This window comes from Lissotriton helveticus, chromosome 10, assembly GCF_964261635.1.
Source record: "Lissotriton helveticus chromosome 10, aLisHel1.1, whole genome shotgun sequence".
Lineage (NCBI taxonomy): Eukaryota > Metazoa > Chordata > Amphibia > Caudata > Salamandridae > Lissotriton > Lissotriton helveticus.
This window is the reverse complement of record NC_136071.1, coordinates 709,337,055-709,360,693: the sequence shown is the minus strand read 5'-3', so window position 1 is coordinate 709,360,693 and position 23,639 is coordinate 709,337,055. Positions and strand designations below refer to the sequence as shown.

The window sequence follows — 23,639 nt, the reverse complement described above, 5'->3', positions numbered from 1 at the left end:
AGTGCCAAAATTTCAACTTTACCAAACTGTGGTGGCAATAATGTAACTCCTTTGGTGTAGTCATGCATATCGTGTGTGATTAGCATTTGAGGCACAAACTTTAGTTAAAAACAACCTAGAAATTTAGGTACAGAATGACCACATCACGAAGGTAAAGAACATATATTGAAAATTACATTTTCTTCAAAGTTGAACACTTGTTTAAGGAAGTAGCGAATCAAACAAAAACGACTTCAATGCATATTATAATCTACGCAGCCCCCTGCCCCAAACTCAAATTTGTATTGTGTTTTTGGTTCTATGAAAAAATACACAGGTCTGGATAAACGTATTTACTTACTACTGTCTTTATAAAAAAATTGCAAGGAATACACAAAAACACATTAACAAGTATGGAGCTGTAGCCACTGAACATTTGTAGGACGCCAAATGGTAAGCAGGAGGTCACTGTAGTTAAAGCGTATACCATACAACATCTTTTAATTTAAAAGTTCTGTATTAATTACTGTACATTATATGCATTTCTGCATTCTGCATTTCATTTTAAATGCATGATATAGAAAGAACAGAGATAATGGTTGCCCTGGATCTTCAGAATAAACAGCCTAAAGTTCAAATTTGTATCTGCGAGGATCTTGAATTCTAGTTTTCTTGCTAACCTGTGTTTCTGTGAGAGGGCACACATGTGCAACAATATGTCTACCTCCTCATGTTTAACATACAATGAAATTTAAAAGATCATCATGTCAAATAATAACAACTGTTAACGGCATGTGTAACAAAAGTCTCAAAACATTCATTCTACTGTGTAGTTTTATCATGCCGATTAATTTTTCGGCACATAATTTAAGTGCAAAGAGTCCGAAAATAGGCAAAAATACAGATATACGCTGTATTCTCAAACAAACACACTGTAATAAGTAAGTCTAATGAACTGTGGAAGAAATGTAGTTCAACTGTGTACAAATAAAATGTGCTATTTCCTTAACATTCTTGATACAAAATTAGTTGTACACAAACACACAGCATTGATAAGCTAGTTTTTTCGAGGATCACAGCCTTTCACTAGAACTCTCAAACACAAATAATGCTCAAATCCAACACAAAATGGGCTCAACATTCAGCTCTTCTGTTTGGAGTTTTTAAAGTTATTGCTTGCTCTGGGATGCCAGTACAGGCAAAAACGAATCATTTTGCAACATACTTATATTCTGAATTGAACTACTTGAAGAAACATCAATGACAGTAAACAATCTTTATTGCTAAGGGGCACCAGGCTTTGTCTATGTACTAAACCTCAACTTCAAAACAACGATAGATGCCATTAATAAATACATGTACAGGATGTGCAAAGGTTGTATCACTAGAAACAACCTTCTTCACCTGTGCTTACAGCTTAATTTCAACTATGGTCATTTTATCTAAAAAAAATAAATAAAAAAAGATTAACACACAAATAGGTTGTGCCCAGATCGCTATTCTAATTTAGGGGTTCACGGTTTAAGGCTTTTGTGCGGTGCTTTTGATCATTCTGCAGTCTTGTAAGCTAAATTATGTCAAGAGGCTAAGGAGTGGGGCTACCTAAATGTGAATAATGAGCAGCAGCTGTGCACTATCATCAGCATTTGCCTACCACTAGTGCAATCAATGAGCAACATACATATGTACGTCTCTGCAATTGGATCTCTATTGACTGAAACTCAGGATAAAATCTTGTGCACTCTTTATAAACATGAAAAAAGACTGACAACCTCAAGATGTTTTATACAAGACAACACGGATACTTTGTTTAGTAACACTACAGGAAAAACTAGAGCACAATTTTCCTTTCCAAAAAATAACACTGTTTTACTACCTAAGTTGTATTGTGTAGTAGTTAGTAACTGCTACCAAAATGTGGCTTATGAATTAAGAAATGGACAGTGAGCAAATTGAATGCCTCCTTAAAAGGACAAGATATATTTCTTACACCAAGTCACTTGCACTAGCTTCAAACTCATAGGAAGATGAAATTTGTGGGATATGACCCCTTTACATGCTGAAAGGGAACACCACATAAAGCCAATGACTTGAACGTTTTCTCAGTTTCTTTTAAGATTAAACAACATGCAGAGGGTTGCTACTATACCTCAATGATCCTGCATCTTGGTAACAGCACAAGTGTTCACTTCTGAAAGCAAACGTTCAAGACACAATTTCTACCAAGATAACGAGTCCAACAATCGTACTGTAAATATCCTAAAAAGTGAAACATCCTTACTGCCTCACTATTCCATTATGAATAATATTCATTTCAAGAGTGTTTGGCTATCCACACACTTCTATACATACAACAAAAAGGAAAATTCTACTCTCTCCCTCGGTGTGCGCGCACACACACAGTTGGGAATATGAAGGGTCCCAGACCATTCCCATTTAAGAAGGTTAACTTCACTGAGGAGTATTTGTCAGTATTCATTGCCATTCCTGAATTTTTTCAAAACAAATATAGCAATAAGATTAGACCAGGAAACTTTCTTGCTGTACATAGTCTGCATAAACGCATAACAGTCCAGAAACTGAAATGCATCTGAGGAAAATGTAATACATCTCATCTTGTCACATATCCAAGATGATGCCTAATTCCAGATAGCTCAACTGACTGCTCAATGAAACTGTTTTTTTCTGCATTCCCTCTAAATATCAAAAGTCTCTTTCCTGTCAGTAGCCAAATAAGTACATACATTGTGAGAAGCCTGCAATTTATGGCATTAGAATAACCAAACATGTAGACATTATGACAGAAATTGCTTGATACCAAATCACATCACCATTTCAAGTACCATTTTTAAACTTACATTTGAAGAAGGGGCACTATAAAAGACTTTTGGGCACAAATGATCATATGCACTAGTTGGATGGAATAAGGAAATGGCAACTGGAGAAAATGCTTACAGTGTACAGTAGAACTGCATGTGGCACATCTCATAACTTAACATCTGGCTAGCCCTATAGTTAATATCCACAAAGCCATACAGCATGACTTTGTGTGCCAAAAGCTGTAGAGCTCACCTTAAGTTCAAAGACTCTCCTAGGACTAATCCAGGCTCTTCAGCTGAAACATCCGTACCCTTTTCACAACAATAACCAGCAAACACTTTCCTTAAAACCACAATTTCCTGTGCTTTCTCAAACTCTATCTCAAAAAAGGCATTGCAAGCTTTAGAAAAACAGAACAAACCTTAATAGACACCGGAAAAAAGCAGACAGACAACATATTATTATTCTTGGAATTCAGCAGTAGGTGCTTATTTGAGGAATTTGTCAGATGTGAAATATGATTAAGGACTCTTCGAACATACCTTTACCACACAAGAGTAGTATTAGTAGAATAAACCAAAACTGACAAGCAAGATATATCTAAATTGAACATTCTCCTTTTAACAATTTTACTGGGGGCAACCACAAAGTGCCCTCTAAAACACTCTCCAACTGCTTACATGAAATGAGAAATTGAAAACTAAACATTAACCAGATTACTATGGGTTTCACAAAACAAATGAGTCGTTAAAACTTAACGGCACTAAGAGGAGAAAGCCTATCAAAATCTATAGGCAGATTGAAAACTGCCCCAACATATAAATCTAGGATATATGTGTAAAGACTGCACCTGTCTCTTGATTGCATGGAAGAAAATATTCACATAATTTTTTGTTCCAATTAAGCACCATAATTTGAGTATCTTACAGCTATTTTCAATATGGTTTTTATACCAATTCAATAAATCAAAAAACCAAGCTCAAAACAATGAGGCTACCCTGGTAGTAGACATATTATCAACAAGGACATCCCCACTTCTATTATGCACTAGAACAACAGACCTTTTGCTGTAAATTCACTAAATAAGAAATATTTAAACAGCTAGCATTATTCTTATCTGTACATCGACGAGTTTGAAGAGAAAAAATGACGGTTTACCATTTTAACATTTAAACAAATATAAAAGCAAATACAAAGCTTGGGCTTTTGAAAAACGGACCAACTTGAAGTGTCTCTAGAGGAGTCAGGTTAAGGTAAAAAAATGGACTACTGAAGGCAAGTAAGGTCCGCTCAAAAGTCTTTTGCCATATATTTGTAATATTAAACATTTTGGTAATTGGGGCTATCCTTTGCCACGGGGAGGATGCCCACCACTGCTGGGAATAACTCAGCAGAAGGATAAATCCAACATTAGGAACCTATCTTGTGACTATGTAATCCGGCTTAGAAATACTTTGGCATCTAGATAAAAATCCGGGAATGAAGATACAAGAGCAACCATTATCAATTATTCTTACTATGAATAATTTCTTTTTTTTTTTTTACATTTTGCGATGCAACTTCTCTCATCACAGTTTAGTCCACTGTGGTGATAGTATGTATCTTGATGGTGTCATAATGCACTGTATGCATTAAAGACGTAGTCCCATGTCGTTGCAAAAAAATAATCCAAGATTCCACTGGTCAGCTTTCAGTTCAGCTCAAGATAAATGTTCTGCTGCTTCAAGTGGTTTCAACGAATTCTAGGTCAGAACTGCAGACCAAAAATCTCAGGCCATGTTGAGTTATTCGCTTTCATTCCTTCTTTATGTAATTTACTGACTCTACAGTCAGTGGGGTCCAGAAAACACTATTCAGCCAAGAGCAGAACATTAATGTGAGACAGATCTATCATATGCCTGTAAAAAAAAAAAAAGGAAAGTTTTAACAATGAACTTAAATGCTGCATAAAATCCAGAACTTGAACACTTGAACAAATCAGTATTAAAATACACTGAAAACTAATGATTCAATACAGCAACATATCAATTTAATGTGCATACCATTGTTGTACTTCGGAATGCATGTACATTAGAAAAGAAGAAAATGCACTGTCTACTAAATTCTGTCACCTTGACTCTTACTCACTCTTAACCACTATTTTTGAACAAGTGTCATGTTTTGCAAGATGTAAAATACTTCTAAAAACCTACATTTTGAACAATAGTACACAGAGGCAAGAATGCATGTTCCTTCAGAATTTGTGGTCCTGTCCTCAGGTTGCATGTCTTCCACAGCAGGTGAACCACCATTTAGGTGGAATATGTGGTTCAATGTTTTAGGACATCGCTAGAGGCTATTGGTGCCTCAAGATTTAGAGCTGAACGCAAACATTTTTATTACATTTGTTAGGGTTTAAAGGAAGGTCCATTTTCAAGCATCTGACAGATCTACCACAAAATGAGGAAGAAGTCATGGAAGAGTTCTCTCAAGCAGTCGGCAAACTCAAGTTGCACTTTGACAAACAACCTATTTTGAACAAATTCTTTAAGCGCAAACAAGGTTCAGAGGAAGATGTTGATGCCTTTATCTCAGTGCTGCGCAGGCTGACTGCTGAATGTCAATAAGATTAATTTCCCTGACCAACTTATAAGGGATGAGTTTGTGTGGAACTGAAAGGATAAACTAATTAGACAAAGGTTATTAGCTTTAGGAACCCCTTGTTTGATGAAACCATCAAAATTGTGAAAAGTATTGCGATACCCTAAATCTCAGTTAAAGAACTTGAGGATAAACCTGTTGACGCTGTGAAAGCCGTAAAAGTGAATAGGTATCGACAATCAACAACATATTTGAGTCAAGGTACTGTTTCCAGTTAAAAAAGTGGTACATCTAAAGCAGCAAAGGGTGAGTTTCAGTGTTCGACAAACGGTAATTACTGTTTTAGATGTGGAAATTCTCCACATTCTAAAGGTAGTAGGTGTCCTGCTGCTAATGTAACGCGCAATTACTGAAAATATTAGTATGCCTTAAGAGAATTAAAAAGAAAAGAATCCATTGCATGTGTTGTAGAGTTGAAATGGCTACCTTATCAGGTAAAACTTTGTTTGGTGATCCTAGTTTGTGTGTCCATCCTGTAGGAGACATTCAAGAGGGAGACAATACAGTGACATTGATGATGGATTCAGGAACTAGTATCACCATGATCACTCATTGTTTACTGATACATGGGGTTTCAGGGTGTTACTTCCACCAGACATTTCTCCTGTTTTGTATGAAGGACATAAATTTGATCTCATTGGTTATTTTGATGATGTGTTAGAATTCAAAGTGAGGAAGATCTAAGGTAAACTCTAAGTGGCACTTAAAGGTCAGTGATTGAAGTAAAACATTTCCCACTGTATTTGGTAATTCCTTAGGTAATATTTCTGGTTTTAAGCACAAAATCAAGGTAAAAGAAGGTGTAGTGCCTATCAAGCACAACGCTTATAGGTGTTCACTTCAGTATCAGAGAGGATCTGGAAAAGGAACTTAGGTCTCTGTATGAAAAGGGAAATATCGAACCAGCAGAATCTTCCCTTTGGCTGTCACCTTTAGTGGTGGCACGCAAAAGGTGTGGTCAGCTGCGTGTTTGTGTTGATCTATGTTCTATCGAAAAAAAGATTTGAGGGGATGTTCATCCTTAGCCCAAGATCTCAGATCTTTATGAGAGTACTGCTGGAGCCGCATTGCTTTCTAAATTTGGTCTGGCAAGTGCATATCCTCAGATAGAGCTCCATCTGGATTCTACACATTGGACTGCGTTTATTTCTCACTTTGGAACTTTTCAATATATATTTGTGTGAGAATTCAGTTCTACTGAACTCTCAGAACTGCGCATTCTGTGTTAGAATGCTATGAAGTGGTGCGAAAGAATATTAATCTTAGGGTGGTGACAGATGAACTGTGGTTTAGACTGTGCAGGCAGCAGAGGGGCTCCTGCGTGTTTTCCCTCTGTTACAGTATAGCTAACACATAGTAATAAACCTACCTTCTCATTATATGATGTGTCCTGATATATTTACTACGCATAATTGCCCTTTCAACATCTAATGTATGTAAAGCACGCTCTGCGACAGTTGCTGGTTTTGAAAAGAAAACGATAACTAACTCCAAGGATGATTTAAATGAAAGGGAGACATGACCTTAGGTAAAAATTATGGGTTTGTATGCAGACGTACATTTCCTGAGAACACTGGGAAGTAAGGTACTTTGATTGGGAGTGCATGTATTTGGCTGGCTTTGCACGGATGTTATCGCTATGAGAAAAGCCACTCTGTGTTAAGAACTGTAGTTGGGAATTATGTAGTGCTTTACATAGTGGCCTCGTAGGTCGCGTTAAGAGACTGTTTAGATTCCATTCTGGTATTGGAGGTGTATGTGGTGGAATGACTCTTTTTAATCCTTCCTTGGAGGCTTTGATTACAGGAAGGCAGAAAAGTGACTGGTGTTTCCAATTTAGGAAATATGCTGCAACATCTGCTAAATATAGGAGTATTGAGGTGTATGCTAAACTGTGACTTTTGTAAGTGCAACAGGTAGCATTTTAGCTGTTTCTCTATTGGAGAAAATGTGTTAATATGCTGTGTTGCACAGTAATGTACAAAATGCTTCCATGTTGCTGCATAGGAAGCCCTATTGGTAGGTCTCCTTGCCTCTTTGAGAATAGTCATACATTTCTTAGGTAGACTGAGGTATCCACATTTTATGACCTCAAAAGCCAGATTGAAAGATTGAGCTGTTGAGGATTGGGATGTCTCACCCTGTCCTTGCTGCTTGTGAGAAGATTTTGCTAACTGGGTAGCTTCTTGTGAGGTACTAAGGAATGCTCCAGTAATGTTGTGTACCATGCTTGGCTGACAAGCCCAGGTGGGTGTGATCAGAATTAGGGTAATTGAAGTCTGTCTGAGTTTCCTTACCATGAAAGATATGAGTGGGAGAAGAGGAAAAGCATATGCAAATATCCCGAACCTGTTCATCCATAGAGAATTGTACATGGATTGTGGGTGAGGATGTCTGGATGCGAAGGTTTGGCATTTTACGTGTTCCACAGAGTTGTGAACAGGTCTTTTGTAGGTGTTCCCCACTGTGGAGGTATCATTGTAGTAATGAACTGTGTATTTCCCACTAGTGAATCTGTTACGAGTATCCTGCTTAGGATGTCCCCAATTGAGGTGTCCTCCCCAGGCATGTACTGTGCTAGGAGGTAGATGTTGTGATGGTTTGTCCACATCCATATCTTTTGTGCCAATTGGGATAATTGTATAGAATGGGTTCCCTCTTATTATTGAATGCAATACACTGCAGTCATATTGTCTGTGCGTAGGACAGTCTTCCCCGCTATGCTTATGAGGAACACTTTGAGAAGCATTGCAATAGATAGTAGTTCTAACATGTTGATGTGTAGACCTTGTTGTTGTGCAGACAACTGTCCCTCAACCATAATGTCCTTCATATGAGGTCTGCATCCCAAAAGCGATGCATCGGTTCGGAAAGTTATCTGCAGGATTGGATGTTCAAAAGCTCCCCCTCTTAGTATGTTTGGAGTGTTCCATCACAATACAGCCTAATGGACCTTTGGTGAAATCAACAATAGATCTTCCATCTTACCTCCTGTTTGTGATCACTGAGAAGCTAAACACTTCTGGAGGGGTCTCATGTGTAGGCGAGCATGGGGCACTAATGCTATCCAAGATGCCATCATTCCTAGTATGCTCATCAGTGTTTTGACTGGTAGGTGACGACGTGACTGGAAAAGATCCAGTTGGTTCTGAAATGAGTCAGGTGAACTAAAAATGATAGGGCTTGTGGCACTGTGTTCCTGTAGTAGTTTTTGATGGAAGCTGAGGAAAGGCTGACTCCTCTGCCTCTCTTTGCACTCTCCTTGCACTTCTACTGCATAAATTGCTGCTGCCCCTTAAATATCTCCCCTGGTCTTGAGTGGTTTTAGTAGTTTGAGTCTTTTGTTTCTTTGTCACCAGTAGTTTGTTCTTAACAGTATATGGCTTAGAAGCCCTTGAGCTGTTTAGAAGGGTGTCTGTGCTGTTTTTTTAGCCATCGGATCCAAGGTCTGTTAGGTCTGTTCACTCAAGGCCGAGTGTTTCTTTGGTTACGATGCCTGTTTGAGGGCTTGCTTGGCGCTCTTCCGGGCCGATGTGTCTGTTGGTCCTGAATGAAGCCTTGGTGTCAAAGGCACGGTCGGAGACGATTTGCATTTCGCTGCCAGCAGCATGCGTGCACCTGCAGGCTGTGGAGCTCCATGGCATGGTAGTGGTAGTGAGTGTTGTATTTTCAGGGGTTAACAGTGCTCACGATAGGTAGCGTTATCTTGATCTTTGGCCCAGAGCCACTGGTCGCATCAGCAATGTGAGCTGTACCGGAGCATGTTCGTCTACTAACTTGGAGTCGGATGTGGTGTAGTGTGGGCTGGCTATGACCATTCGGCCTCCTGTTGGAGCACTTGCCTCGCTGTCCCCATCACTGATGTGGCTGAATTCTACCTCGGCTGCTTGCTCCTTGGTGTGTACGAGACATCGATCCTGTCGTGTTCGGTGAGTTTTCTTGTTCTCAAACAATGTGCAGGCGGAGCACTGTTCTTTCCTGTGCTCTGGAGACAGGCACAAATTGCACATGTCGTGTGTGTTGGAGTGGGCGTACTTGGCTCTGCACCGAGGGCAGCGTCAGAATAGTTCTTTCTTTGTCTCTATCAACTGCAGACAGTCATCACCGACAGATGTTTGTTACTTGGACACCGAGAAGTCTGTCCTGGTATGTACTCTATCTTCCAGTCTTCGTTTTCTTTTACGTAGGCCACGTGGCGCCGAATGCTGCAGAGTTCCAATGTAGTCTGAACTTCATGGCAGAACATTTTTTTTCGAACTAAGAGCGTTCGACATGCGCAATGCCTCGAAGGTGAGAAAAGACGACGCACAACGCTGATCATAATACTTCACCATGGAAAAACAACTTGCAGAGTCTGGACCAAACACTAGATGACAGGAGTACGCATAGCATGTGTACATGCAGCCAACACATGCTACGAATATAAAATAAAAAAATATATAAACTTCTCATAAAACACCACTATCCAAATGTCAATTATTTGTAAAAAATACTGTTGTGTGAAATATGAAAACGACAAGTGTTAAAGTGCCTTTACTTTTGAGAACCCTTCTTTTTAAAACACAGCCAACATGAGTTTTGCTGTACCGAAGATCTACTTCTTCAGGACTTTAAAATGTTAGTGGCCAGTTGACAATACAACTACAGCTACTTATGCTTCCCTAAACACCAATTGTTATGGACAGAGGGGTCCCAGACTCAAGAGAGTGATTTATATACAGATTTTAGAAAATGGAAAATAAAGTTGAAAGAAGAAACAAATAAGGTTACAGTGTTTTAATTCACAAAGTACCTCTATCAACCACTTCATGGTTTTACAATTTTATGAAACATTCTTTACGATTCATCAAAGTACTAGTGCCCACATAGAAGAGGGAGGGAAGTGCTGTGTGGACAATACGTGAACAGATGTGAGGTGTGTAAACAGTAATAAATTGTTACATCATTTATCATTGATCATATATACATTCTAAATAGGTCTCCCTAATTTGGAGCCGCATAAGAAATTAATCCATATAGTCACAGAAACCAATATCTCCTTAATTGGGCTGTATGAATCATGAATAACCGTTGGAGTAAGAACACGGGGACAGTCTAAGTTTTGACTCTAATGGTGTAGGGTTAATTCCCCTTACAAAGACGGGTCTTCATCAGGACAGGGGGGTGGTGGGCAAGCCTCCTTGTAGGAGGACAGATAGGATAGCCATCAGGTCGGGTCAGGATCGCCTGGTATTAATCTGGTCCATATTTCGGGAAAGTTTATCAACGGATTGTATCTTGTTAAAAAACAATTGGTAAACGCGTAGAACGCGGTCTCTTAGGCAGTCAATGGCCCATAAATGAAGTTAACCAGGCCCCGGTACGTGAGTCGGGATGATTGTCAAAAGATCGTATCTCGTCACTAAGAGACAAGATACGATCTTTTGACAATCATCCCGACTCACGTACCGGGGCCTGGTTAACTTTCCCGAAATACGGACCAGATTAATACCAGGCGATCTGACCCGACCTGATGGCTATCCTATCTGTCGTCCTACAAGGAGGCTTGCCCACCACCCCCCTGTCCTGATGAAGACCCGTCTTTGTAAGGGGAATTAACCCTACACCATTAGGGTCGAAACGTAGACTGTCCCCGTGTTCTTACTCCAACGGTTATTCATGATTCATACAGACCAATTAAGGAGATATTGGTTTCTGTGACTATATGGATTAATTTCTTATGCGGCTCCAAATTAGGGAGACCTATTTAAAATGTATATATGATCAATGATAAATGATGTAACAATTTATTACTGTTTACACACCTCACATCTGTTCACGTATTGTCCACACAGCACTTCCCTCCCTCTTCTTTGTGGGCACTAGTACTTTGATGAATCGTAAAGAATGTTTCATAAAATTGTATAACCATGAAGTGGTTGATAGAGGTACTTTGTGAATTAAAACACTGTAACCTTATTTGTTTCTTCTTTCAACTTTATTTTCCATTTTCTAATCTGTATATAAATCACTCTCTTGAGTCTGGGACCCCTCTGTCCATAACAATTATCACCCAGGTCCCTATGACTATTTTGGGTTCAACCCTGTTGTTGATAATATCCCTAAACACCAAGACAACCACAACATAACAGCGAGGGTATCCCGAAGGGCTGTTAGCTCACCCTGACAGGATGAAATTCTTAATCCTCGCTGCACTGAGGAGAAACTCCAAATGTATGCCTCTCTTCCTCTCTGTGAGGCCTTACTGATTTCCTTTTCTTTCTGCATCTTTCCAGGTGCATCTGATGATTTCTCCAGGTGTCCAATCACTTTTCAGAGATTGAGTGAGACATGTTAAGCTTGAAAAGTGATTGAGATACGTCACTAATGCCTTCATCTCCAACATGAATGTGTATCTGTCTGAAAGAAACATCTTACATCGAAGAGAATCCAATCAGGTACACTTCTTATTTAGAAGCATAGACGTGAAGGCATTGTGCTACAATTTGGTCAACGAAATCTGGATCACCCAACCTCCCTCATGTAGGGCGGCCAATCAAATGGAAGTGAGTGGCAGAGATGAGCAATCTTTCTACTAAAAGCATGGAGAGACCACCTCCTCCCAAGCTGCTGGAACTGGGAAGAATAAAGTGTCATTGAAAGGACACAATGGCTCCTTAGCTGCGACACGCTACAGTATTTCCGTAAGGGACTGGCTTCCACAGAAATGAAGACCAAAGTTACTTCTACAGCTCCTATGGACTTTCTAATAAGTTAAGTTAAATTCCTTCATAGAAAAAGTCATAGGATTTGGAAGTCATCCTTCGGAGACGTATGCATCTTCCTAGCATGTTTTAGCTCATGATATAAGTGTGTGTCACAATTGACAGGGGCTGCAAATTATCAACATTCTCCTCATGCTAAACTCACATAAGAGGCACCTCAAGTTCCTTGGAATCTGAACCAAACAGTGTTTCAAATTGAGCAAACATCTAAGAGAAGGGCAGGTACTGAGCCACAGTTTCACCCCGAAAGAGAGTTAACCTCTTCCTGGTGGATGCTACATGCCTGGAAGCCTTCATACCCACTCATTTTACATTTCGATCCCTTATGTCCCTGGGAAATTAAAATCAAAGAATGGGAATCATGATGCAATACCCCACAATCTGTCTGCTAGGGGGCCTGGATTGCAAATGGAAAAGGCACAAATTGCATCTGGACACTCAACTCTCTCTTCCGTCTCAGTCCTTTAATTAGATAAGGAATTTGTTACTTAGTTTGAAAGCATCTGTTTGTGGCATGTAGTGCTGTATATTCACATGCTTTGCACACTCCTGCCATCTAGTGTTGGGTCTGGATGCGTGAAAGTTGTTTTTCTTTAAAGAAGTCGTTCGAGTCACAAGGTATAGTGACGCCTCTTCTTGGTGATAATGTGCATGGGCATCAACTCCACTGTTAAGATTGTTTTCCAGCAGGCAAGTTAGAATGGAGTGTAATAGTAAGTGGTAAGTACGAGATGCCCATGCATATAAAAAGAGAAAAGAAACTGTTACGGCCAAAGGTGTCCGGGGTAGAGGGTGGACGCATGTGAGTCTAGAGACCTACATGCCACGAACAGATGCTTGCAGGCAAAGTAACATATTCCATTTGAGGCATGTGTGGTTGTAGATAAACAAGCTTTGCATAGACTGTAAAGCAGTCCTCCTAAGAACCTGTGGGTGTTGCAGTTTTTTGAAAAAGCATATGTAGCACTGCCTGACCCACATTAGCTTAACATCCACATAGTAATGTTTAGTGAAAGTGTGAGTTGCAGACTATGCAGCTGCTTTACATATGTCAGCTATTGGAATGTTCTTTAGGAAAGCCTTAGATGAATCGTTCTTTCGAGTAGTGTTCTCTAGGAGGTGTAGGTAGAGTTATTTTCGCTTTAGTGTGACTTGTTTGAATGCACTTAACTATCCATCTGGCAATACCCGATTTGGATGTAGGGTTTCCTTCATGACGTGGTGAAAAAGCACAAAATAGTTGCTTAGTGTTTCTAAACATTGTAGTCTGATCAACTTAGTACATGAGGGCTCTTTTGACATCTAATGTATGGAAAGCCCTCTATGCAACTGAGTCGGGATGAGAGGAAAGAAGGGTAGCTCAACTGGCTGATTTGAATTTGGGGTTGGTTCAGAGAGCCACCCGGTCTCCGTGGAGCTGTAAGAAGGGTTATTCCAAGGTTAATGCCTGGAACTCACTAACATGTCTGAGTGAGGTAATAGCAATACAAATGTCTCCTTCCAGGAGAGAAATTGAAGGGGCAAATATGCAGAGGCTCAAATGGAGGGCCCATAAGTCATGTAAGAACAATGTTAAGATTCCAAGTGAGTGCGGGTGAAACTTGTGGTGGAATCACTCTTTTAAGACCTTTTACGAAGCCTTTAATGACTGGTATTTTGAATAAAGAAACATGTTGCCTATTTTGAGGATAGGTAGCTACTGTGGCAAGATGTAACCTTATGGAGGTGAATGCTAGCCTAAATCAGAGTTGTAAATTAAGCAAGTACCAGACAATGTTCTGTACTGTGCATTAAAAGGATCAATTTGTTTTTAGTGACAATAGCATACAAATCTTCTCCATTTAGCTGCGTAGCCTGCTCGAGTGGTAGGTCTATGGGCTTCTTTCAGAATGGTCATACGTTCAGTTGCGAAATAGCGGTAACCGAGTTCTATGACCTCAGGAGCCAGATCAGCAGGTTAAGATTTGGGATCCGATAGCCTAATTTGTCCATGCATCTGAGTGAGAGGGTACAGCCTGTTGGGGAGCTTCTCGTGGGGAATTATAGAGAGGTCCAGTAATGGTGTGAACCAGGGCTGACAGTTCCATGTCAGAGTGACTAGTATTAGCGTGAAAGATGTTTGCCTGACCTTCCGAACAAGAAATGCAAGGAGAGGAGGAAAAGCATAGGCAAATGTCTGACAAATTCATCCACAGTGCATTGCTGCTGGATAGTGGGTGTCTGAACCTGGAGGCGAGGTTTGGGCAATTTCTGTTGTCTGCAGTTGTGAACAGATCTATTTGAGGGAACACCAACTGTTAAAGTTTGGGAGGAGGACTTGCGGGTGAATTTCCCACTCCTGGAATTTCTGCCGCATCCTGCTAAGGAGGTTGGCAAAATCGTTGTCTGTTCCGGTAAAGTACTCTGCTAGCAGATGAATGTTGTGATGTAGAATCCAGCGCCAAATGTTTTGATAGGTGAGATCATTGTGGAGAATGTGTCCCACCTTGTTTCTGTAGGTAATACATGGCTGTCATATTGTCCGACTGGACTAGGAAAACCTTGCCGATCTGGTAAGTTAGGAACACTTTCAATGCTAGACAAACAGCTTGAAGCTGTAGGTAGGTGATGTGAAGACCCAGGTGTTTGGTCTCCCAAAGACACTGTACTGCAAGATCCTGCAGGTTTGCACTCCATGCTGTGACTGATGGGTCTGCTGCATTAGTGATGTGGCAAACAGGGTAGGGGAATGGCTGTCCCTGTAATAGATTATTGGTGTTCCACCACTGCAGAGAATGATGAGGGTGGCGGTCTAGCAAAACAAGATCTTCCCAATGACCCTGTGACTAAGACCACTGTTGAGCTAAGTATTCCTGCAATGGTTGCATCGTGCATGAGGTGCTATGGCAATGCAGGAGGCCATCATACATAAAAGATACATGAATGTTTTGACTGAGAGTTGACGATTTTGGTTGAAATTGGTTTTATTAAGGCTTTGAAAGATGCGATTCTTGCAATATTAGGACAGGCTAGGCCTACTTGTGTGTTTGGAATAGCCCCTAAATAAGGTTGAACCTATAGGGGTTGAGGGTGAGACTTAGCGAAATTGATAGTAAACCAGGAGCGATGGAGCAGACCTACTGTGGCCTGAGTGTTGTCTTAACACTGCTGGTGAGTGTTGGCTCCGATAAGCCAATCATCCAGATATGGAAATATGTGAAGTTTTTGTCTGTGTAGGTGTGCTGCTAACAACACAAGGCACTTGGTGAATACCGGAGGTGCGGCAGTCACTCCGAAAGGAAGGGTTTTGAACTGAAAATGTTTACCGCCGCCACAAACCTGAGTTATCTGCGAGATGCTGGGTGTATTGGTGTGTGAAAATAGGCATCCTTTAGGTCTAGTGTAGCCATGAAGTCGCCTTGTTGGAGAAGTGGGATCACATCTTGTAGGGGTACTATGTGGAAGTTCTCTGACAGGATGTATTCGTTTAGGGGCCTATGGTCTAGGATGAGTTGGAAACAGCTGACCTTTTTGGATATTAGGAAGTATAGAGAGTACACTCCTGAAACCTGGTGACATACAGGGACAGGCTCATTGGCTCCTTTGAGGAGGAGAATTCGGACCTCCTGTTTGAGCAGTGTTTGATGTTCCAGTGATAGCCTGTGATTGAGAGGTGGAATGTTGTGAGGTGTGGTAATGAGCTCCAGACAATAGCATTGTTTGATAATATCCAACACCAACTGGTCTGATGTAACTGTTTGCCATGTAGGTAGGAAACATTGTAAGTAACTTTTGACTGGTGTTATGTGGTTGGGAGGTAGGAGAGGGAAGTCATTGTTTGGTGGTGGGTGTTGTTCTGCAGGGAGAAGCATCCTTACCTCTAGAAATGCTACCTCTGTAGCACAATCAGAAATAACCCAGAGGGAAGGTATGTTGACCCCAATTGCTCAAATTGCTCTGGTATGAGGTGGAGGTGTCAGAAAAGGTTGCTCTGGAACCCCCATAGAGGTGGGGGTGGTAAAAGAAGCAATGGGGAGCATGTGTTTGGAGAGCCCCTATTGCTTTTGCCACCTCAGTATCTTTTTTGATTTTTATCTAATGTTTGGTCCACCTAAGGAATAAACAGATGTTCTTTATCAAATTGTATGTTGAGCACATTCTGCTGAACTTCTGGTTTGAAACAAGAAATGCAGAGCCATGCACACCTTCATAGTGGGCTGCTAGTATTAATATCCATAGCGGCAGCTTCAGCTGAGTCCAAAGCATAGCGGATGGAGGTGTTGGATATATTAGCTTGCCTCCAGAGTCAAGATCTTGGTCCTTTTTGTTGTGCTCATCTGGGAGGTACTAGAGAAGGTCCTCTATCTCGTCCCAGTGAGCATGGTCAAATTAGCAAGAAGGCCCATAGAGTTGGCAATACGCAAATGGTTTGCTGATTGTGCTGCAACCCTTTCCCCTGCGGCATCTATAAGTTTGCTTTCTTTATCGGGTAGTGGGGCATCTCTTCTGGCTTGTGAGATTTTATCGTTTGCGAGCAGTGGTGATGATGATGGCCACCGATTCGGGTGTAAATTGGCCCCTGAAGTAAATAGGATTAGATTGGGAAGCCTTATACTTCTTGCCCACCTTAGGGGTATATAACCTTAGCCATGATGGGGGCTTTCAGCAGGGCCCTTTAGCACTGGGAGATATTGAGTAGCCCTGTGAGTGGAGGAAAGAGTCTTGAAGAGGAAATCTTGTAAGGGCTCTTTATGGAATACCACTTGATGGAAAGAAATAGCTCTCCCTATAAGCTCCTGATAAAATGTTAAGTCATCAGGAGGGGAAGGTTGGGTGGGATAGAGATCTGGGTCTGTGTTCCCTCTTGGACCGATATCATAGGTATCCCAGGGGTCAATATGTGGTAGTGTACCAAAAGTCCAAAAGTGTACTGACCCCCACTATGCCCATGTATCCGAATTTATTAGATATATTCTTAGTGCCCCCTGGGGACTTATTTTTTTTCATAGTGAGAAGGATCAGAGGTTAATAGCGCCTGATATGCTTCCCAGGGGACCAGGAGAGCAAGTGCTGGGTATAAGGCAGAGGGAGGAATACGTTGTGGAAGGATGCAAGGCTCCCTACTCCACTTCATTTTGGACCATTTAAAAAACAAAACCTTGGTGCCGAGGGGCTATTTCACATCCTCCCTGGAGAATGGAAAAAACTGTCATGGGTATGGGCACGGGCGTGGAATTCCTATAGCTCAACGCCCAGAACATATTGTTTAGGGTTAAGGACAACAATGTGTCATGTTTATTTTGTCCTTGTGAGGTCCAACCCCCTGCAGCACAAACCCTTTGACTGCCGGATTACAGTATCACATTATGGATCAGTCTGCATTTAAGGTGGTATTTGTGTCCATTTGTTAACGCTGTTCAAACTTGTATTTATGGTTCATTAATATAAAGACATTACTATTAGGGTGAGTGCTCTAAGGAAATGTTGCAAGTTCAGACTGCACTACTGACATTGGTTCCAGTATAAAAATGTGCACAAACGTTTTCAGTTGAACAGTAGGACGCTACGAAATGATGCTTCCAGGAGGCTCTCTAATTAGAAGCAAATATATGCAAAAGCTTGAAAGCAAGATAGAGGATTCTCTGCTTCCAAAATCAAATGTTCATAAAAAAAAAATGCAACTAGAAAAAAAGGTTTTACTAAACTACTGTGAAATGTTAAGGACCATTCTTTTGAAGCATCATTTAGTAAAATGTGTTAATGCATGCTAGTATTTCAAATGCATGCTAGTATTTCAAAAAACGGAAAATCAGTGTAAACAGTTTCAACAAAATTATAGGAGATATGAAAATAAGCAAACATTGTCAAAGCCAAAGGTGCACTCATGGTCTATATCCAGGTATTAGTGCAGATTTACAGCTTTCATGAATTCACAAAAATGTACAGAAGTCGGTTAAAAAACTGTACACCTAAAAGATATTTGCGAACTGCATTTTAGCATGATCAAATATGCATGTGTAGATTTGCTCATGCGAAAATTGTTGAGTGGTAACAAGTCCATTTTCCCGCCAACCACTCCCCCCTCCCCCCTCCCCCCAAGCCTGGAAGAAGTTTTACTTCTGCCCTTGTAAGGAGTACATTTCTAGCCTTTCTCTGTATTGGAAAACATCAGAGATGTGCTAATGAAAATACATACAAGTTAGTTAGCTTGCACAGGCTCAAAAGGGCATTCTAACCATGGGGCACTATTGCTTACCACTACCCCAAGTCCCAATATGTAGATCTGCAGAAAGGTGTCAAAATAAGGGACCTGCTAGACTTTAAACCGTACTATGGTATGAGCTCCAGCATAATAAAAGAGGCTATTATCAGAGCTCTTACATATTTAGATTGCTGCCATAATCGGTCGCTGCACTACATAGCATCAAAAGCACAAGTGGATTTTGTTACAGGATAAGCAGATTTATGAAGCAAACGTCTCATGGACAAGTAGATATTTTATTACATTCCACACACCTGATGGGGTTGGAACCTCTGCTTGGAGGCTAGCTGTTCCCACCAACACATTCCTAGGGTCTTGGAGCTTTCCTCATTCCCATTGAAAGGATAGATGAGGTGGGAGGTGAGTAACTGCAACCCAGATCTGCCCAAACAGAGGAACAAAAAAACTCTTAGCGGTGTGCGCTGCATTGCTAGGATGTCACGAATGGTAGCTGTGTTCCTATGCCAGTGTTTCCATATTTGCTGGGCTAGTTTGGATAGGGTGAATGATTTTCTTCCTCATTGTTTGCTGAGACATAACATGGTTGTTGTGTTGTCCGTTTGGATTAGTATAGTTTGACCTGTTATGTGCAACTGGAAAGTAGTCGGGGCTAGGAATACGGTTTTCATCCCCAGGTAATTGATGTGTTTTACTGTATCTGAGCTGTTCCATAATCCCTGTACCTTCAGGTTGCCTGTGTGTGCACCCCAAACCTTATGATATGCGTTCGTGGTTATGGTCACAGTGGGAGCTGGTGTCTTGAATGGTCTGCCCATGTTCATGCTTGTTGATTTTCACCATTGTATCTCCTTTTCTACCTTTGCTGTGACAACCACTAGATCCTCCCAGCTCCTGGTGGCTTGTGATCATTTGTTGTAGATCCATTCCTGGATGTGTAATCTTGCATATGTTATGATTGGGGTGCATGATGCCATCATGCCCATGAGTTTCATGACAGTCCTGCCGGTCAGAGACCAACCCCACTGGTAAAGGTGAGTTTGCTCTGCGATTGCCTCTGCTCTCCTCTGAACTGCATTTGCTTGTGCTTTCTGGAACTTAATGTTGCTCCTAGGAACAATTTTAACTGTTCCATTTTTGGTGAAGACTTTTTGTGATTTATTGTGAATCCAAGGCGTTGGAAGTGTGGCAATCACTGTTCATATGGCCCTGTGACACCTTTCTTTTGATTGTACGTTTGCTAACCAATCGTCTATGTAAGGGTAGACATGGATTCCTTGTCTTCTTAGGTGGGATGCTACCACCATGAGGTACTTTGTGAAGACTCTTGGAGCTGCCTTTATGCCAAATGGTAGCTGTAGAGAAGGTAGGTTTCTGATGTAGTAACCCCCCCACTTTTTGCCTGATATCTGATGCACTTTTCCTTGGTATGCCCTGGGTCCCTGGCAATCAGGTTCCCAGGGCCTGTGTTCCTTCCCCAAAAACTGTGTTGAAACTAAAACCCAATTGGCATCTCTGGCCCCATGTCAGTCCCTGGTAAATGGTACCCAGGGCATTGTGACCAGAGAAGACCCCTAAGGGCTGCAGCACTTATTGTGCCACCCTTAGGGGCCCTGTACCCTGACACACACACACACTGCCTTTGCAGACTGTGTGTCCTGGAGCAGAACTAAACAACAAGTCGACATAGCACACATCCCTGTGTGCCAGGCCCACAAACCCACTGCCCTGGCATACATGAGTCACCCCTATAGCTGGGTGGACTATGCCAGTGGTGTTGGCACAGGTGCATGAGCCCTGTGCCCCTACAGTACCCAGGGCCATTCCTGGGCACTGTAAGTGCAGTGCTGCCATTAAGAGTATATGGTGCTGTGAGATTGTCATTACGAACTCCACAGCACCATGATGGCTACACTGAAGCTGAGAAGTTTGATATCAAACTTCTCAGCACATTAAACCCACACTGATGCCAGTGTGGGATGTAATGCCAAATTCACTTCAGAGGGCTTCTTAGAGATGCCCCCTGAAACCTAACCAACTCCCAGTGTCCTGACTGCGTGGCTGCCACCACCAGACATGTTTCTGGACCCCTGGGTCGACAGCTTGTCGCTCTCGGGGGCCTGAAACAATGCACATCCTGGGACGAGGTGCCAAGCCTCCTCCCCAGGATGGGCAGGGGAAGCTTCAAAGGCATGCCGCCTGTTGTGAGCTTCCCCAGGTCAATTGCTGTACTCAGCAACTGGCACCCACCGGTTCTGATGCCCACTCTGGCGGGAAGACAGGCGGGAAACCCTAGGTGAGGAAAGGGAGTGTGCCAGCCTGTGCCAACTCCACCCCTCAGGTGGGAGAGGCGAGGTGAAACAACGCCAGACTCCAGCCATCTTGAGGATGGGGAGTCCTGCCCCCCTCCCACAGGAGAGGAGCAGGATAGGGGGTATACTAACCCCAGGACAGGGACCCATTGGTCCCTGCCCTTGTCCTACCTGTAGTGCCCATAAATTTAGTATTTAGGGGCACGCTGAACCTTCCTTCCTCAGATCCCGATTTGAAAACAAGAAGAAGAACAAGAAACAAGAATACCTGCCGTGCAGCTGCTAACAAGAGGACGACACCAACTGACTTGGCCCCAGAAAGCTACAGGCCGGTTGATCCTTGAACCTGCTCCTGCTAAACCCCGGCGTCTCCTGCGGACAGCAACCTTTAAAACCCCGGAGGACCTGCCTGCCTTGATTATCTAAAGGACTGGGATTACCATGAGCAGTGGTTCTGCTCAAACAGCAACACCCCTGGTGCCAGCCAGGAACCGCAAATCCAGCTCACTCTGCACCCGCCGAGCCCGGCCTGTGCCTGAGTGGACAAAGACCACGAGGACTTCCCCCCGGCAACCGTGACTTGGAATCCAGTGCCCAAAGACCCTCCTCGATTATCCTGATGACGCCTGCAGCCTCACAACAAGGTACCCTTCCAACCGCGACCAGCTGAGGGTAAGATTCCCCGACGTTTAAAGACACCCCAGCGCTCCACGGCCCCCTGTGCCAAACTCCTGGGTGTCTACTTACCTCCAAGATCCCAACTTACCCCTCAAAGTGGTGGTCGCACCTGAAGAATCTCCGTCCCCAAGCCTGCAGCCTTTGTTTAACTTCCAAGTCTCCCATTGAATAACACTGAGCGCCCGACGGCTAAAAAGCACCCTGCACCCAGCCACCCGAGTGCCCCTGGGAGTGCAACCTCTGTCCTAATCTACTTCCCCATTTGCCCTGAGTAAGTGACCAGGAGCCCAGCTCCCACAGCCGCGTGGCCTGCTTGCCAGCGGCCACCATCCAAAGGCCCCCTGCCGCCCATAGGCTAACAATGGGCCTACTACCTCTGCACCCAGCTGCTACTGTGCCGCTGAGGGTGTAACAACAGTACCTACCTGACCCTTGGAGACCCCTGAGTCTATGCCCAGAACCTTAACTCTGCCAGCCAAGTACTTGCCCAAAAGCCGATAACTCACTTTTCTTTCATAGGGTAACATTGACTGGTTCCACTTGGAAATTCTAATAAGTGTGGAGTTTTGAAACTTTACAATATTCATCTAAAATCAGCCGAACAACGAATTCCGATTTACACACCTGTTATCAGGAGAGATCCCAGTGCTGTACCTTTCAGCCCAGCACTGAACCTGAAAAGTGAGTATAACCGTGATTTACTGTTAACTCAATTTTCCTCCATAGGAATCCATTGTCTGGTTTTCACCAGAAAAGTTGCTCTGTGTCGATTTTGGAAACTTACAAATATTCCTTAAAAATCGTCGATATGAACTAAACGAATTCTTTCAACTGTTTACAGGAGGTGCACCAGTGCTGGATCCAGGATCAAACAGTGAGTAAGAAAAAGTAACGATAACACTACTTACCTGTTAAGTGAATTTCCTCCCATAGGATAACATTGGTGATTCTATGTGAAACATTTTTAAAGTGTCAACTTTTAAAATACAATAATATTCCTTAAACGTCACTACTGTTACCAAAATGCTTTCACTTGATTGTTTACAGGATATGTCCCAGGACTGAATCTAGGACACAGTCCTGTGGTTAGAAAAGTAATCCATATAGAAATTCCCATGGTCTCAATGTAACATTGTGTTTGAAATTGTGTTGCCTGTTGCAACAACTGTAACTATTGTAATCAAAAAGACTATTGCCTATTTGAAAAGTATTTAACTAAAGTAACTCATTCTGAGAAAGCATATTTTGATACCTTGTGGTTCTAAAATAAAACAACTATATATTTTGATACAAAACAATTGGCCTAGAGTTCAGTTCTTGAGTGTGTGAGTCCATTTGCTGACTGAGTGTGTACAACAAATGAAAGTGTGTACAACAGATGAAAGTACGACCTACGCGAAGCAGGAAACGACCTACGCGAAGCAGAGCAAGCAGAACGCCGAGAGCGAGCGAGAGCTACATACCCTCACGAGGCCGGAGCCGCTGGGCTGCTGGGCTGGGCTGCTGGCGGTTCAGTTGCGGCTGGAGCCGCCTGGGAGCCTTGGTTGCGTTGGAGCTGCCGTTTGCCTCCCGCCCCGGTAGAGTCTTATCGGCGTCCTTTTTAGCGGCCGGAGCCGCTGGGCCAACTCGAGCGCGGCTGGGGCCGCTAATTGTCCCGAGACGCGGCGGGGGGAGCCGCGGGACGTTTCCTCGGCGTTTGGATATGCTGGGTGCACTTCTCGTGGCCGGAGCCGCAGGTCAATCTTGGGAGCTGCTGGGGGCCGTCGGACATCCCAGGGCAAGGCGGGGGAGCGGCTGAGCCGTTCTCTCTGCGGCCGACACCGCTGTGTACTTTTTTGGCGGCTGGAGCCGCTCGGTGGTGTTGGGTGTGGCCGGAGCAGCGGCTGGAGCTACCAGGTTCTTGTTGGAGCACCGAGGAGTCTAAGCCAGTTCCACTTCGCGGCCGGAGCCGCCAAACAGTATTCGGCGTGGCGAGGAGCAGCAAATTATTAATCTTTGCGGCCGGAGCTGCAGGGCGCATTCTTAGCAGCCAGAGCCACCGGATAATACTGAATATAGCCAGAGTTGCTGAGCATCCCTTGGAGCGACGAGGAGCCGCTGGGCATCTTCTCACCGAGGCCGGTCCTGCTGGGCACTCACCTTGTCGCCGGTGCCGCTAAGCGGTGCTGGGAGCGGCAGGTGCTGCCAGATACTTCCTGGTGCATCAGGGAGCAGTGGGGACCACCTCTTCTTGCGGCCGGTGCTACA

The 23,639-nt window shown here is 42.9% G+C and overlaps 1 protein-coding gene across 4 annotated transcripts in view; it reads right to left on the bottom strand.

Annotated features, from left to right (window-relative positions):
- Nucleotides 1-329: 329 nt before the first annotated feature.
- The window catches only part of RBM33 (RNA binding motif protein 33), a 667,388-nt gene continuing 644,078 nt past the window's right edge, over nt 330-23,639 (bottom strand). For 3 of the 4 annotated variants that reach the window (XR_013601648.1, XM_078663257.1, XM_078663258.1), the window contains one exon: nt 330-4,697. Coding sequence is in view for 2 of the 4 variants with exons in the window: in XM_078663257.1 (XP_078519383.1) it covers nt 4,649-4,697 (49 nt within the window). In the remaining 2 variants the exon portion in view is untranslated. The remainder of the gene's footprint in view (nt 4,698-23,639) is intronic. The other variant, XR_013601647.1, reaches the window with a different exon arrangement.